Source organism: Ptychodera flava, chromosome 9 (assembly GCF_041260155.1).
Source record: "Ptychodera flava strain L36383 chromosome 9, AS_Pfla_20210202, whole genome shotgun sequence".
In the NCBI taxonomy this organism is placed as follows: Eukaryota; Metazoa; Hemichordata; class Enteropneusta; family Ptychoderidae; genus Ptychodera; species Ptychodera flava.
The window spans coordinates 34,031,403-34,047,674 of NC_091936.1; the positions used below are offsets into that span (position 1 = coordinate 34,031,403).

At 36.6% G+C, this 16,272-nt stretch overlaps 1 protein-coding gene across 1 annotated transcript; it reads left to right on the plus strand.

The window, feature by feature from the left end:
- The first annotated feature begins 2,825 nt into the window (after window positions 1–2,825).
- LOC139140775 (coiled-coil domain-containing protein 148-like) lies at window positions 2,826–15,875 on the plus strand. Its single transcript, XM_070710182.1, has 11 exons — window positions 2,826–2,951; window positions 4,165–4,358; window positions 5,669–6,425; window positions 9,358–9,502; window positions 10,004–10,210; window positions 10,746–10,886; window positions 11,941–12,059; window positions 12,895–13,012; window positions 13,372–13,422; window positions 14,058–14,147; window positions 14,480–15,875. Exons 2-11 carry the CDS (start codon window positions 4,280–4,282, stop codon window positions 14,633–14,635), a joined length of 1,863 nt encoding a protein of 620 aa, XP_070566283.1. The 5' UTR covers window positions 2,826–2,951; window positions 4,165–4,279; the 3' UTR covers window positions 14,636–15,875.
- Window positions 15,876–16,272: the final 397 nt, after the last annotated feature.

A 16,272-nucleotide genomic window follows, 5' to 3' on the forward strand; every position in this document is an offset into this window, starting at 1 on the left:
GTTTTGATCAAAAAATAGCATAATTTGACTTTTTGGGAGGGAGATAAATGAAAATAGTAACATTTGACTGTAGATGAATCATATAAAAGTTTCAACTTTCTAGGTGCAAAATAAATACTTGTCCATATTTTTAGATTACACTTTTGGAAATAACACATGCAAGAACGACAAGCTGCATGTTGGTAGGTGGCTGCCAGTGTACGTCACAATAAATACTGAAAGATATTTTATGGCTCAGACTTCAAGCTGAAACAATCAAATAGCCATACATGCAACACTTGAATTCACAAATTTGTCTGTGTCCACATTTCAAGTAGCACTGTCCAATATGGTGCAGCTTCAGTAAATTTAGTAACAAATCTGTAACTGCGAACAGCACCATTATTTTCACTTATGTGTTGATGATCAAGAATATGGGTGCATTTCTGAGGCCCTTGCACTTGTGAATGTGTATACATTTACGGTGCTGGCAAAGCAAAGAGACAATGTGTTAATCTCTGGTGAATTATCAGGTTTATCTCAGAGTTTGAATCATACTCATGCATACAGGATTAAAATACTAGTATACTCAAAATTATCAAGGCTCTTCCTACAATAGTCAAACATTTTGTTTTCTTTGTTTCAGAACAAGTCATAACAGACCCTGTACTTGTAAGGAAATCTTTTACAAATATATGATAAACTAAATTTGTCTCAAAACAACAGGTGTAGTGAAATTGTTGATACCATTTTGTTTTTAACATTTGGGGCTTTAAGTCAATACCGATGCATCCTGTTTAGAATAGCAACTGATTAGTTCACTGGTTACCAGGCTGTGTCATTTTTTCATTCTTAGACATTTACATGCAGTATGATTTTGAACTGTCTCACTGTTTTCAACATTTTGAGGCAATAATTTGTTGAAAGATAGTCACAATTAAAAAAGAAGCAAACAAATACTGTCATGAAGTTACTTTTTCCAGATAAATTATATTGAAATTAAAGAAACCATAACCAGTATTAATTTATTACCATCACAAGTGGAAATACTGTCGTTGTCATGTGAAGGTACTTTCTAAAATCTAAAAAGTGTTCATGTGATTTAGTTTTCTTGAAATAATGAACTTGATAAATATTTTAAATATCCATCAATATTAAAAAAGGAGTGAAAGCTGAGGACTGAAATTATTATTTTGATCACCCCTTTACCCCAACATTTTTCAAGGTATTTTCAAATGAATTTGCCAACCAATCCTTCTACAATGGCATCATGCAGAAACATTCCTGGCTAAACTGCAAAGTTGATTTTAGTACCAGATGCAGTTGTGTGGACCTCCATCATCGGGTCAGAGGCCCTTAGTGCTCTCACCAACTGAATCCTACTTAATTTCTGGTACCAATTAATACTTTGGTTTTGGAGAAGAAATCATTCATGTTGACAATTCTGTTTATGATTCCAAAGTTCAGTGTCCTGTAATATGAGATCCACTAACGGATATAGAAGCAGTTAGAATTTGGACCAATTTGTTTTCATGTTCTAAAATTTGACACAGTTTGTCTTATTAGCAACTTTATTTTTTAATTTTTTTGCAAAGGGAGCAAGGCTGATAAGTTTAGCACACTTTCACTCTACTGATTTTTTTTTAGTTTGTTGCATCACCTTCCCAAAGTGTAAAAGACCATCCTTTACAAGTTTTTTCCAATGAGCGACTGAAATACAAATGTTCTGTCAAATATAGTTGTGTTAACTTGAGGGAAAATATTGATCTTCCAAACAAATAAAAAAATTTGTTCCCATCAGTGGATTTTTTGTCATTGAAATCCTATGTTTTATAATTCTTTTAATGTAAATTCATTGTATGATGTAATTCCCATCATGATATGTGGATTGAACTGTTAAATGGATTTTGGATTTCCTTTGAAATATGGGCCCTCCCCTCCCCTCGGTAATGATAGGTAACATAGCCAGGTCACGTGTTCTCAAAGGGCAGATGACTTTATTGAATAAGTTGCAAACTCAAGTTTGCTGTTGCAGATGGCTTGTAAGGGAGTTCACCTCACTTCAAGCAGTCGAACCTGAAGTTTTTGTTTTGATTTAATTGCCAGCATCTTCATCACTAACTTCCAGAGACACTTGCGAAGTTGATCCTCTTTGATGAACTAAATGAGTATCTTGTTTATCTTTTAAATCCACCCAAATTAAAAAACAACAACTGATTTTCATCCATGCTTTCCTTCCAATTCATTCATTTGGTAGGTGAGGGCACAGTCCCTCTAGGGGAATCACACCAACACAATATGGAGTATACCATTATGTATAGCCTTGAGGGGATGTATCGCTGGCAGATCTGTGTAGTCTCCCATGAATCTCTTGAATATTTTAAATAAATACAAGTTTTCATGTCGTGCCATTGGTTTTTGCATAATTTGTGTCTTGGATTGTTTAAAAGGAGTCCACTTTATATGTATTTTTATCAAATCCCCACCTGGCTCATGATGATTACCAAAAGACCAACCTTAAATATTTGATGGATTCACTTAATATTTAATATTGTTATGACAGTGAAAAATGATCAACAAGCATTAAATAGATGTGCAAAACTACATTGATTTATTTTGTTTATGCATTTCACATGTGCATCTTTTCTTGTCCCAATGATGTGTTTTGTTAATTAGTGACTCTGGTACAGTTAAAACTGATATGTTGTGTTTGGATATTACATCTGCCATATCTCTCGATAAAAAACGGTGTGTGTATGAAAATGACATCTTTCTTTGATTCTTTTTACTGATTTCCACAGCCGTTTTATTTTGAATCAAGGCTGACATTAAAATATTTCCGTTGGCTTGAGGCCAAAGGGTCACCCGGATCTACCCATGATGCCTTGCCCTTAATCAAATATTCAAGATGGCGTCGTCCAGGTAGTGGAGCCTTTTATTTGTTTTGGTCACCTATTTCGCTCAAGCTAATAGTAAGTCTAATAGCTTATCATTTTTTTTATTCTTTTATGATGTGTATTTAGTCCATAGATATTCAGGCGTTGAGTTGACTGCGTACAGCCAATGAGTAGTCCAAGCTCGGCCTCCAACTTTGTTTGCAGTGTTTTTGTGTGAGAAGTTGTACAGTACACGTAGTGTATATAAAAGACTCGAATACTCAGAACTTTTGTTCTGAGTGAATGCCTGTATAGTGTAAGGTGCGAGACAGTCTGAGTATCATTATCAACTCTATTCAGAACGTGATCAAAAATGGATCCGATCGAACGGAGCCACTTCCAACTGCGCAGTTTTTCATTGACAGTGGCGAGACGTGTAGATATTTGCAATTTTCCGTGGAGGTGCAAGAGCGTCCTTGGAAACGGGCACAAAAAATGAAATTTACGTTTCGCGAGGGTTACACCACACCACGGAGCTCCATTTCTAGCTCCATGGTCACACATATAGAAAAACAACATTTAGCTTGCCTTTAATCAGACCACAGTTGCTTATTGTCTCCATTTTCACATTTGTACCACTTTCCAGTATACCATTAAATATCACCTACGCCTGGGCACCGACGTCAAACTATCGAACAGAGGTTGTACTTCCTTTAATGCCGGTTTAGGTTTTCTGAGATGATTTCAAAACTTCAGTGGATTCATCGTTGAACATTTTAAAATCATAGATTATAGTGAAATGAGATTTCATGTAACTTGTTCTGTGCAGTAGGGCAGTTTCCCAACAAATACAATGTATGACAGTAAATACAATCGGGCAGGACTCCAGGGTACGCATAGTGTCCAGTTTTACATCAGATGTCAAAAGACAGATACAAACAGCATTACTTTGAATCATTGGTGACGTCATTGATTTAATTTGTTTACAAACTTTGATAGTACTAGAGAAAATATTTAAAACATTGCATTGGCATATGACATTCTGGTCTGTAAACTATTATAAACAATATCTTTCATGAACAACATCAGCACATACATGTTATAGAGTGCAACACAGATTACAATTTGTTGAGACCGTACCTTCTTACACCAATTCAACTTATGCAACTCCTATTGGTGGTATTGGGATCATCTGACATTTGATCAAAAGTGCTGAAGACTGATCTCTTAATATTCATGAAATTCATTATTGTTGTGGTTGCTCGAGTAATAGAATAATGAGCATGACATCATATTCTTTTATCATCAGGTGTGCAGATTTAAAAGTTGGTAAAATGGTCAAGTGTATTACCTAACAAGTACTACACAAAGAAATTTCCCTTGAAGATACCAATGTGCATGTCATTGGAGATACAATTATCACAATGACCGGGAGAGATTACAAAGAGTTCCTTAGCTTACATAGATCTGGAAGGAGAGAGATCGCAAGGACTGATGATCAAGGTAAACTCAGTTTCTTTACTCAAACAAAGTTGAGAAAAAATAATAGTGTAAGGCCAAAAACAAAGATTTATTTCTGGTCCTTAGCATTCCGCAAAGGTGATGCCATGATGCGATTGTCTTTTCTTTTTTTATTCCTAAGAATGCTGGGTTGGCACTATTGATGCAACAGCTATTGTCTTTATCACTGGCTGCAAAATATTTCTGTTTTCTTTCATTTTTTGGACATGAATCATAACAACTTTGAATTGAAGCCGGCTACTACAAGAAATTTAAAAGACATGACACGCAGCTCCTGAAATGACGCACAAGCTGACCAGAAACAAATCTATTTTTTTTTTGGTCTAAATACATAAATCTTCACTGCTGTGTGTTTACATATAGATTTACTATATAGAAGGTCCCACTTAGGTCAACTATTCTAAGATTGAGTGAACACCAGTCAACAAAAATGTGCCATTCAGCATATTGTTGCGACTCATGTGCACAAAACATAACAATACAATTGAAAATCCTCTTTAATGTAACTGAAAAATAAGAAATGAAAAGAGGCCCTGAGTTTGCAGACTGTATAGATTCATGTATTCAATTGTTACATTCCTTTGATGCTGCAACGCCCACTTTGGTAAACTATAGTTGACTGATTTACACCTGGCTACTCAGTCACTGACAGTTTGAGGTTGAATGTGCAGTGAGTTTCAGTTTACTCCGATTTTCTTACAGTACTGCTCTGCATAAAAGAAGGCCCTGTTTTGACATTTATGTGAAAGCATACTAACAAATTAACAAATAATTGTTCAATGTGATAGCCTATAGGGAATTTTAAAAATGGACAATAAAGTCAGATCATCAGCAGGTTTGTTTCAATGTTATTTGTGTACTACCATTGTAAAGACAGGGTAATTTTTCAGATTTGTTCAGTTTTAACCCTTTGAGAGCCAAAGTCAATTTTTGTCCCCTTTATAAATATACCCCTGTAAGTTTTTTCCAGATTATTGCCAAAAGTTTGATAAAAAACTGGCCAATGAAATGTCATGGCCATTTGGTTCAAAATTATCAAGAAAAATTACAGAAAAATTCGTAAAAATTCGTAAAATGTTGCACTAAAATTTTGGTGGGAAATATTACAGCACTCAAAAGGTTTAAGTCTTGAATGAAATTTTTACATAATTATATAGGCACAGGTAATATCTTATCTGATACGGATAACGTCCAAGCTAAAATCAATACTGTACAGTATGTGTCTTTGTACATTGTTTGTGTTTGTGTCTGTGTCTGTCGATTTTGTTCCTTTCAACCACGTCTGTGTACAGATAACTTGGTTATCAGAATGAGGGAAGGCATAGGTGTAACCAAATACAAACCAATGGACTATGAAAAGCTCAAGGCCATTGCCTTTGAGAAGAAGTTTGCTGCCAACCAGTCTCTGATGAAGATTGAAAAACTCGCCCATGCCTCGAAGCAGGGCAAGGAGCAAAACCTGTTGAAGCAACACAAGGTGGTGTGGCAGAAGGAACACTCGCGGCTCGAAGCAGCAAGACGAAGGGCAGAGAAAGAGCTTCAGGTATACATGCAGGATGGGACTCTGGAAGAGTCGTCCATCTCTACATTTATGCTTGAAGCTGAGGAAGTCGATATGCAACTAGCCGCTGATGAGAAGAAGTTCAAAGCCGCCACCTTAGATCCGATTGCCAACCTGAAAGAGGACTTGGAGGTGTGGCTCAGGGAGCACAAGGAGGCGTTGAAAGCCGGAGAGGAGGAGGAGGTGTATGAGGAGTATGACAGGGTGCACAAGACAGTTAGTTCGGTGAAAAGTCAACAAGATGCAATTCTTGACAGACTCCACGGTGAACAGACAGATTTGGAAGAGGAACTGGACGGTAGAACTCTTCAAGATCTGTTCACTGTGCATGAGAAATGGGTGTTGGATGGCATCCCTGATGAGGCTGAGGAACTTGAATGTCCCGATGCATATCTCAAGGAGTCCGTTCTCTGTGAATTTCTGTACCTGGATGAGAGATTCAGAGAGAGGTTATCGGAATGGGATGCAAGACATCAAAGTGCAATTAGGTATGTAACCTTCCACGTTCTAGAGAACTGCATGTACCATACCAGTACTTCATGTAATGCAGAGTCAGATTTCAGAAGATTTGTGAGTGTAATATTATCATTGACTCCCACACAAATACAACATCCTACCTCGAATATGTACGTTACAGGCACATAAACTAAATAACTAAAATTGAATTTCTTATATCTCTTTAAGTTGCTGGCAGATGTTGAGATGTTTTAATACTTACACCAGTTTTAATAATTACCTTCTCGTGTCTATTTATAGACAGAGAAGGTATTAGAGTTGAAAACCAGTATGCTGCTGTCAATTACTTCCGTCTGTCAAGACTTCCGTCTGTCAAGATCAGTTGACGTCATGCCATTGTGATGGGTCATATCATAAACTGGTGGGGGTGTTTATGGCTCAGGTTGAGGTGTGGGAGAACGATTTGAGCTGTGACAAAAATCAAAAGGGACTTAGCGGCATAGCCACAGTGTTAAGCCTTTCTCCAAGGTTTCTTAGTTGACTATTAACAATCTATTACAGACTACTGAGCTGAAGTTAGGGGTAGGGTACTCACTTTGTGTTTGCTCACTCTGTGAGCACTAGTGTTTGGTACTGAGTTGCGTGGATATCCCCTCATGGCCTCACGTGATATGGGCCTGTTGCATAATCTGCAGAGATGATCATATGCCTCTGAGTCTGAAAACGGTCATTGTGTAAGCCTGTCGGCATTTTCCTTGCATTATTTCTCATTTAATTTTGCAAAATATCGGCGAGTACCTCAATATTTCAAGATAACCCTTTCTTCCCAATCGTTTCCTGGAGTTTCAGAGTAATATGAACGAAAATGAGTGAAAATTTTAGACAGGAAAATCGGACGTCGGCCATGTTCAATGTTTACAGTACAATCAGAAGTTTATGTGGAGGAATTAACCAACAAACACTGTACATGATGCCCGCCCTCTAGAGGCAGACCTTCCTATATGAAGTACCACATTTGATGCTTGTGGAAAGCTTGACCACACAATGGAGCATTTAAACTTTTAGAAAATGACAAACTGAAAATGTCTAATACTGAGGAAAAATGCGCAAATATTCAAAATAAACAGGTTAACTGACTGGTATGCTATAAAAAACAATGAAAATGTTTATGATCAAAAATTTTGAGATGCGCACATTTTAACAAATACAGAAATTATTAACATTATAAATATAAGACCAAACTATTTTTTCAGGGATGGGACAGGTTGGAAATGAGGGGTGAGAGACAAAGGCACTTCTATTGCTGCATGTGGATGCAGCCACACCATTTCATTTACAGCATACTTATTCACTGTGTTGTGTTCAAGTTCCATATTGTACTGACTGTCATACAAGGATAACATAAGCAAATCAAATCAAATTAGAAAAGGATCAATGCTGTTGTGTGGATTTTGCTGAACATGGCTGATTTTAATATTTCGCCCTATATATTTGGTTTCGGCAAAGGCATATTTTGATGTAAAGTCAAAATTAACACTACATTGCTGACAATATATGTTACCGTTTCTGCATGAACTTTTCTTTTTTTAATTAAAGTATATAGTAGTACTTCGAACAGATTAACAATTATCGTGATGTCAACCCCTAATTTTACATCACAAAGACAGTAATTCTGCCAATTTTTTTTGTTTTTCAGTCATTTTATAAATTTTGCACTGCACAAGATGATTGAACAAATTGCAATGTGTGAATTTGTAAACTCAAAGAATAAAAATCCTTTGGTCACAGATTAAATTATTTATTGAAAAGAAATTTACTCTTAAACACTTTTAGCATATATTCTTTACACGGTCATGTATTTCAAGGAAAATATGCCTATTAAAAACAGTAATTTCTTCACTTTCAATTTTTTTTCAATACTATGACAATTATCAGCCATGAGGTTTTACAAACACAAGACCAGATAAGCGTTTTTCATCATTTCCACAGGACTCTTTGGAAAATCCATTAAAAACAGTTAAAAGTGACTTAAAATGATCACTTGGTATACATTTAATTTACAGATGCCAGGTTGTGTATATCACATGCACTCAGGTCAGTAGGGAAGTGCATCATTACTATTTTGGACTGTTAATTCTTATTTCTGAATTATTTAACTTTTTTCCACATTGAACTATCTTTAGGCAGTTTATACTGTAGCTTAGAATTTTTTTGATTGATGTATTTAATTATCTTTTGGGTTCTTTGGGTCCATATCCCACCTCATGCCCCTACATCATCAACTATTTACCAACAACTTCATGCCAACAACCAATTACCTGACCTGGCCACACATTAGAGAAGGTACAGCGTCATTGACGGTATTTTTTATACATGCACCTGTACTAAAATTCTGGTTTTGAACCTATCAACTTCAGTGTTGGCATTAGTTGAAAGTTTAGGTGAAATTAAAGAGGGAAAGGGATTGGTTCTGAAAATGAGAAAGCAGTCACATTGTATGCCACCTTCCGTTAGATTAAAATTTCATGCTATATCCTGTTTCACCAGTTTCCTGGAATCCACTTTCATAGTATTTCCTCAATATCTAAATTCTTGGTCTAAAGCTGCAGAGAGCTTTTGATGCACATCATGCCTATGATATTTGTACCATATTGAAATTACATTGAATTTTCAACTGGTTTATAATTCTTGTGTTAACAATAACAATGTAGTCTACACATGTACAGGCTGAGTTGACAAGCTGAATACTGTGTATCTCTACATGCTTTTAGGAGTTGAACAACAACATATATATATAGTTTACATGTAACACAAAAATAGTAAAAAAAATCACCGAAAGTTACAGCTACCCTCCATTTACAGAGTGATCATGTTCTATTCGTTTTAATGACACATTACAATAAATTATACAGCCTCTTTTGATGCAAAACTAACGATATGACCACCTTCCAACACCGTTTTCAGTTCACAGACAGGTGAGTGGGACCCCAATGATCATCTTGTATTCCAAGCTATCTTAGATCAGTATCCACATGACATGGCAAACAGAAGAATGCTGTACATAGACCGTATGAAGAGACAGTTACCGCATAAGACAAGGGCAGAGTTGGTCAGTAATTTACACTTTTGTCTACCTTTGCTTTGTTTTATGAATTCCTTTAATAAGATTCAAATACAGTTACTTTGCGTATGAAGGATTGTCTGAAATCATGTGGTGGTTTTGCTGTAGCGTCTGCTGTGCATTGTCTGAGAAGTACATTGCCATCCAACATCAGAAACATCCCACTGCCATTCACTTTCGAGAACATGCATGTATGAATGTAAAGACTTTTAGAAAAGCCTTTTCCACATCTGTTTAAACAAACTCCGAACTACATGTATGTACACATAGACTACTGGCTATATACGTATGAATTACATTTTGATATTTTGAATCTGACTGTAAATTTTACAATTTTATGAAAAATTACAGAATGACTGGGAACATTCTCTTTAAGTGTTTATTACTGTGATTCAATTTTCTGAGTGTTCATCCCGGTGGTAAATGTATTATTTTGCAAATGGTCTTGATTTTACAAAAAAGTAATGCTTTATTACTGAATTCATGCAGGTTGCCCATGAGGAGTGGTACACTGGTAAGAAGTACTATGACGAACACAGGAAAGTGCTGATCAACTCATGGATCAGGTCCAGGGCTGAACTCTTGAATAGAGCCAAAGCGGTATTTGCCGACGCTTGCCTCGCTGCTGAACTGGAAAGGGTGGCTGCCATCAACAGAAAGAGACAAAAAGAAATCTGTGATAATTTGTATGAAAAGGTGAGCCAGTGATTCTGATTCTATTTTCCATTTTGTCATCTATCCATCAAGTAATTGATGTTCATGCTAGTCATACCAATATGCTGATACTGATGGTAGTAAAGTTTGTTGAATGTAAAACTTTGAAATGTTTTCAGGGACCTAAACTAATGGTATACCATAACTATAACATCTTCAGCTTTTCTCATAACTTGTGGGAATAACTATGGTCCCAGAAAGTGTTATCAAACCAAGTTTATCAAACACATGTAAATCTGATTAGCTAAGCAGATGTTTACCATCATGTATGAGTACATTTGTCTAGTCAAACATTTAGGATGATGAGAATATAGCCTAGATTGTACACCCACAATCCTTGCCCAGATTTAATCCTTGTCAGCTTCGACCCTTTTACCACCATGGTTTGGCCCGAACACATTAATATAAGTGATGAGTGTGGACCTCTTTACTGGGAATTGGGGTGAACAGCTTAAATTAAATCGTTATGTGCAGTAAACTTGAACCCATGCATCTTGTATCCACCAACACACCAAAGGTACAGCAATGGCGTGAACAGAAGATGGAAGAGCTGAGGTTACAGGCTGAGATTGAAGCTCAAAGACAGGAAGAGCGTAATGAGGAACTGAGGAGACAAGCTGAGAAGGAAAGGAAACGGAGAGATTTACAAAAGAGAAAGGTGTGTTGCGTATCACTGGAAGTGGTACTTTGACTCAACATTGCCATTAACCCTTTGAACCTGCCTCGGACAAAAATGTCCGCATGATGTCATAGGTTACCAGGGGGTCAAAGTGCAAAGGGTCAAAGTAAGATACATGTGTGTTCTTCCAGTGTTATTCAGCAGGGGAAGTTATTGACGTTAGAAGTGTTATGATGTTATGGGTGTGTGAGGGTCTCTTATGTGAAGGTGCTGTTTATATGGGACATCAATTCTGTTTCTCTGTCACATCAAACAACATGTATTCTGTGAAATGGTAATGACTTTCAGGGTGAGGGAATCTGTACATGCAATGAAACACTCATACCAAGTGATTAGGAATTGAAGAAGTAGAAAAAAATACAACTCTCTCAACTCTCTTCGGTCAAAGCAACCAGTAATCAGATAACACACATACAAGTATAGATGGAACCTTCTTTCTGCAAAAAATCGTTATATCAGCACTGAGGAGTCAGTGAGGTTAGAAATGTTACTCTTCAATGGATGTGTAAGATTTCAGTACAGTGAAAAATCATTTGAAGGTGAAAATCAGTTCTGGCTTCTTTCTCATATTTAGTAAGTTAATACCATTGAATGCAGATTGTTATGCCAGTGGTGTGATTTTCAAGTGTTGTGGAAAGAAACTACAGTTAAAGAATTACAAGTTGGAGAAAGTGTACTTCTGATGGAGTTGTGGAAATATTCAAGAAAAAACTCTGACGGCTTAACTTGTAAGAAATACCGAGAAATCTTGGCATTGATAGACTTGTTTTCAAACTAACACACAACTTCCATCGGTATATTAATGGTCCTTCTGATCTCCACATACTCTGACAATAATGTTGTCTAAGTTATAATGGTATTTGTTTTTTGTTGGTTGTCATTCAGTAAACATTTTCACAGACTTCTTTTTTCGCTCCAAACTTGTTTGTCACTCAGTCTGTCGGTCAGGTCCACTGGAAGTGTAAGCCAGGCTTCAAACCGAGACAAGTTTACAGATTGGTGTTAATTTGATCGATTTCTCTTCTATCATCAGATTGGGGAGTATCAACACCAGGTGGAGGAAGCCAAAATGGCAAAGGCTGAAAGTGACAGAAAAAGACTTCAAGAATTGCAGAAACAACTTGCAGAGCAAGCTCTTATTGATAAAGAAAGGTAAAGAGAGAGATCTTTAAAACAAACTGTGGAATGATTGAATAATTATGTGGAATGAATAAATAATTTTGGAACATAATTTTAACAAATAATCCTGAACTTAAATTGTAGCTTTTAAAATGTTTAGAAACTGATAAAATTGAAAAAGCCTTTAGCAAAAAATGTCTGAGTGAACAAATCAAGGGGAATTGTGGGTAGCCTCACTTACTGTGCATCACCAATGAATCGTCAGTAAAATGTACAGTGATCTATACTGTTGGGTTCTTCGTAAAACACTGTAAAATATGGATGAGGGATCTGTGGTGTATTGATCAGCAACAGGTGACTCCAATATGCCCTACATGGAGCCGAAGTTCAACATCAACTTTTGTGCATAACACTACGGTATTACAAGACACCTCAGTCTCGAAATGTCAATTGCCGAGAGAGTTTCAATAGAAATTGGCACTTTCAAAGAAGGTTCGATCGCAATGCATCATTTAACTGCAATGATGTGGATGCACATGACAAATTGGAGCTGACTCACCACGAAAATAGTTTGCGTAGTGTTTAGAAAAGACTTTTCATGCATTGTGGCTTGCATCAGCATTGGGCATTAAAAACAAGTTTATTTAAAGATGTTCAGGTAAAAGTCACTGTTGTGGGTTAATTTGTTGGACTCTGTTGGATAGTTGCCAAAACTTTGGTAGAGTGTGATAAAAAATTATTGTTTACATTTAGAGTTTATAGGTCAAAGTTCAACTGGACAAAATTTGCTCGAATGTGCCCCTCCCTCCATTTGTTTGTATACTGTATACTGTAACACATTGTACGATTCAAATTCCGTATTTTGCAGAGTTGAATTCCGAGAGAAATTGACACAGGAGAAACTGAGAGCCAGAGAAGAAGAGCTTGAAAGACAAGCAGAGGCAGAGAGAGAGAAGGAGAGACGATTACAAGCTCTGAGAGATCAGGTAAATTACATGCTACCATCTGGAGACAGAAACTTCTCATAGTATCTTCAATTCATGTGAAAGGAATAAAACATTGCATAGTTGGCTTTAAATGTTACTCTTGGATGCAACTTCATTACTTCTGTGTAGCTGAGTTGTCAATCGTGATTATAAAAAATAGTTTCAACCGAGAAATTGAGAACTGAAAAAAGACAAGAAATTGAAAAAAAAGGACAACCCACTTTTCATTTGAAGCCATAAAATTATACTGATCCATTATTTAGAACTTGAATGTTCAAATCAAATGTACATCATCTTATCTATGAGAGTAAATAAACAGCTATTGACTTATGTGTACATTTCATCATTTGTCCATCAAGGTTGAAGTCAATGTGGATTATGACCCATATAGAGTGATGCAGCCAACGAAGGTAGGTATCTCATATTCACAAATAGATGAAAGACTATATTTAAAAAAGCAAAAATCACCTTAAAAGGCAGCAACAGCTTACTCTCGTCACAGTGTGTAAATTTTCAATGTGTTTATGTAAAAGCACTAGAAAACATCTCATAAGATCTGAATAAAATTAATGAGAATTTTGAATGCCGTACAAACAGCGCCCTCCCAGATAGAAAGATGAAAATCGTTTGTTCATGAATTATGTTTTGATATTTCACAACCTAAATTTTCTGGACGGCAGTAATGTTTATGCAATATGAACCTTGATGATTTCCACTCAGTTGTTTATTCCACTTACCTGTCCATATCAGCACATTTTGATTTGCTTGAATCAGTCACAACATCGTCAGAGAATAGGGCAATCTCCCTCACAATGAATAGTAAACCTTCGCACTCAAGCTCAGATTTTCATCGAGCTTTTGCCCTCTGTTCACAGGTAAATCATGTTTGTATGATGTCTTAGGTCACCAGGATGTCAATGTTCAAAAGAAAATGGCATTTTAACTTACATAAGGAAAGTGGGTTAGGGTTTTTACATTTTGGATTTGTGAAGTTCAGTACTTTTTTGCATATCAACTCATAAAGAAACTCAATCTCGTTTGACAGGCATCAAAAGCAAAACTTGGAATAGGTGTTGAAGAAGACATAAACATACAGCGCCCTCTATTTGAGATGACAGGTTTCACAAGTAACCAGGTGAGCAGGATTTGATTCTGAACTTTGCTCTCACAGTTTGTGCAACCCTGTAAATAAGTATCCCTACATTTACAGGGTTAATTTTTTCCATCCAAACAGAAAATATGTCTCATTGAAAATCAGGCATAAAATGAGACGTTCAAAGACGTGTATAGGGTGCAGAATTTCTGAGAGTAGACGTAGTGCCAGATCAGGTGTTACACATAAACTTGCATTTTTATATCTTTTATGACAGAGAATTCAGTGAACATTCCAGAAAAAGTCATTCTTTTTTTTTTCTGTGTCCTCTATTGAAAACTGCTCATGATTATGAATTATTGATTTGCACGCAGGTGATCAGTGACCCCAGACACAAGCTTGAGGCAGCGCTGCGATCTGCGCGTCTCCAAAACAATCCCTATGCAAGATCCATGATCGCAGCAATGAAACCGCTGAAACCTCCCCGTAGAGACATGGAATCAACCATCTTCAAAATGGACAACAACTGAAAACAGCAAAGTGTATTGGCAGTGTTTGGTTTGTCTGTGCTCCAATGTTAATGCACAATGCTCCTGTAAAACGTGTACAGTGTGTACCAGTATGCATTGGGTGGTCATTGAGCCAACTGTAACAATTTGGCAAAATGAGACACTATCAAAAACTGCACTTTATCTAGAACTGGATGTACAACAGTATCAGTCAGTTCTTCTTGAGCATTTACACTTGAATGGAATGGAATAGAATGGAATGGAATGGAATTGAATAGGATTGGAATCCTAGCATGTAGCAACCAGAAAACTTTCACTCTATCAAGGTCAGGTTGACCTCTGCAATCACTTGCACGATTTGAGACCATTCAACTGTTCATGTGGTCAATCAAATATGTCAGTTTGTAATATATGAAAGCAATTTACCGTCACAGAAAAGAACTCTGTTGCCACAATATTGCCTGAATGGTGGTAATATTTACCATATTGATTCAGTCAACCACAAAAATTTTGTAATAATACTGTAATTCCAAGAAGTCAGTGATTGATCTTGGATTGTAAATTTGTCAAACATGTTTTTAATTTCTCTTTAGCATTTACTGTGTGTTCTCGTGTCTGCTTTCAAGCAGTGTGTTCCCAGAAAGCCCCTTCAAGGATGCCAGTTTTGAAACAGTGGAATGGATTTTTCAATCGGCAGATTTTGATTTAAGTAAAATCAATTCTGTGAACTCAGTTTACACAAATAATGATATTGAAAAACCGATACTGCCTTTTGAATCCCAACAGTTGTAGAGATTTAGGGACTGTCTCAGATTGACACATAAGTTCAAAAAGCGAAATTTGTTCGTTTACGGAGGGAGAGGGTTTGATCTCCATTCAGTTAGTGAACTTCACTTTCGCACTTTTATTTTGTGATTACAAGTACTCTTTACGTTGTGTGTAAAAATGAACAAAAACTGCACACTTGTAACTACAAATTTTGCTGTAATTGTTTCCTACTTGTGTCATGCTACGATTAGTACTCAAATTTGATTGATTACTTGACGATGTGATGTGCTCAGTGGATACATATTCTTCAGTAGCTATAACAATATGCTACATTGTACTCTCAGGCAGACATCAACGTTTTGCACTTTTGAACTTTTGTTTATAAACGAAGAAATTTGTTTTTTTGAACTTATGCGACAATCTGAGACCGTCCCTTAGAAGCACGTCATTGTTGACCAAGTCTATGAAGTGTTTCACTGCAGCTGAGATTGTTGTCCGGTAGTTTACGTTGCTGATTTTCACGTGACAGAACAATGACTTCTCTTTCTTTCATACTTCGATTGGCACACATACATTTATTGACATCGATATCATTTGAAAGTACACATATCTTCGGGTTCAATGCCCTTTTCCCGGCAGCTGAATTGTGTCTGTGAAAGCTACAGCCTGCAATCCCTGGTTCTTGATTTAGTCCTTTGTGACATTGAATTGTTTAGCTTAAACTCATAATTAGCCTGCCTGCCCCTTTGAGACTTTCAGCAATCCTGCAACTTTTCTAGAAGAAGGGCAAGAGCAGAGGATGCAATAGTTGCCATGACAACATGTACGTAAGGAAGATCAGTGTTGTTGCATTTTTTCCATTGATAATCTAAGCTTTGAATGCTTTAACC

Coding starts and splice junctions, on each gene's coding strand:
- LOC139140775 (XM_070710182.1), top strand. CDS start 4,280: ATGACCGGGAGAGATTACAAAGAGTTCCTTAGCTTACATAGATCTGGA. Junction 10,887..11,940: donor GAGATTTACAAAAGAGAAAG/GTGTGTTGCGTA, acceptor TTCTATCATCAG/ATTGGGGAGTATCAACACCA. Junction 14,148..14,479: donor CAGGTTTCACAAGTAACCAG/GTGAGCAGGATT, acceptor ATTTGCACGCAG/GTGATCAGTGACCCCAGACA.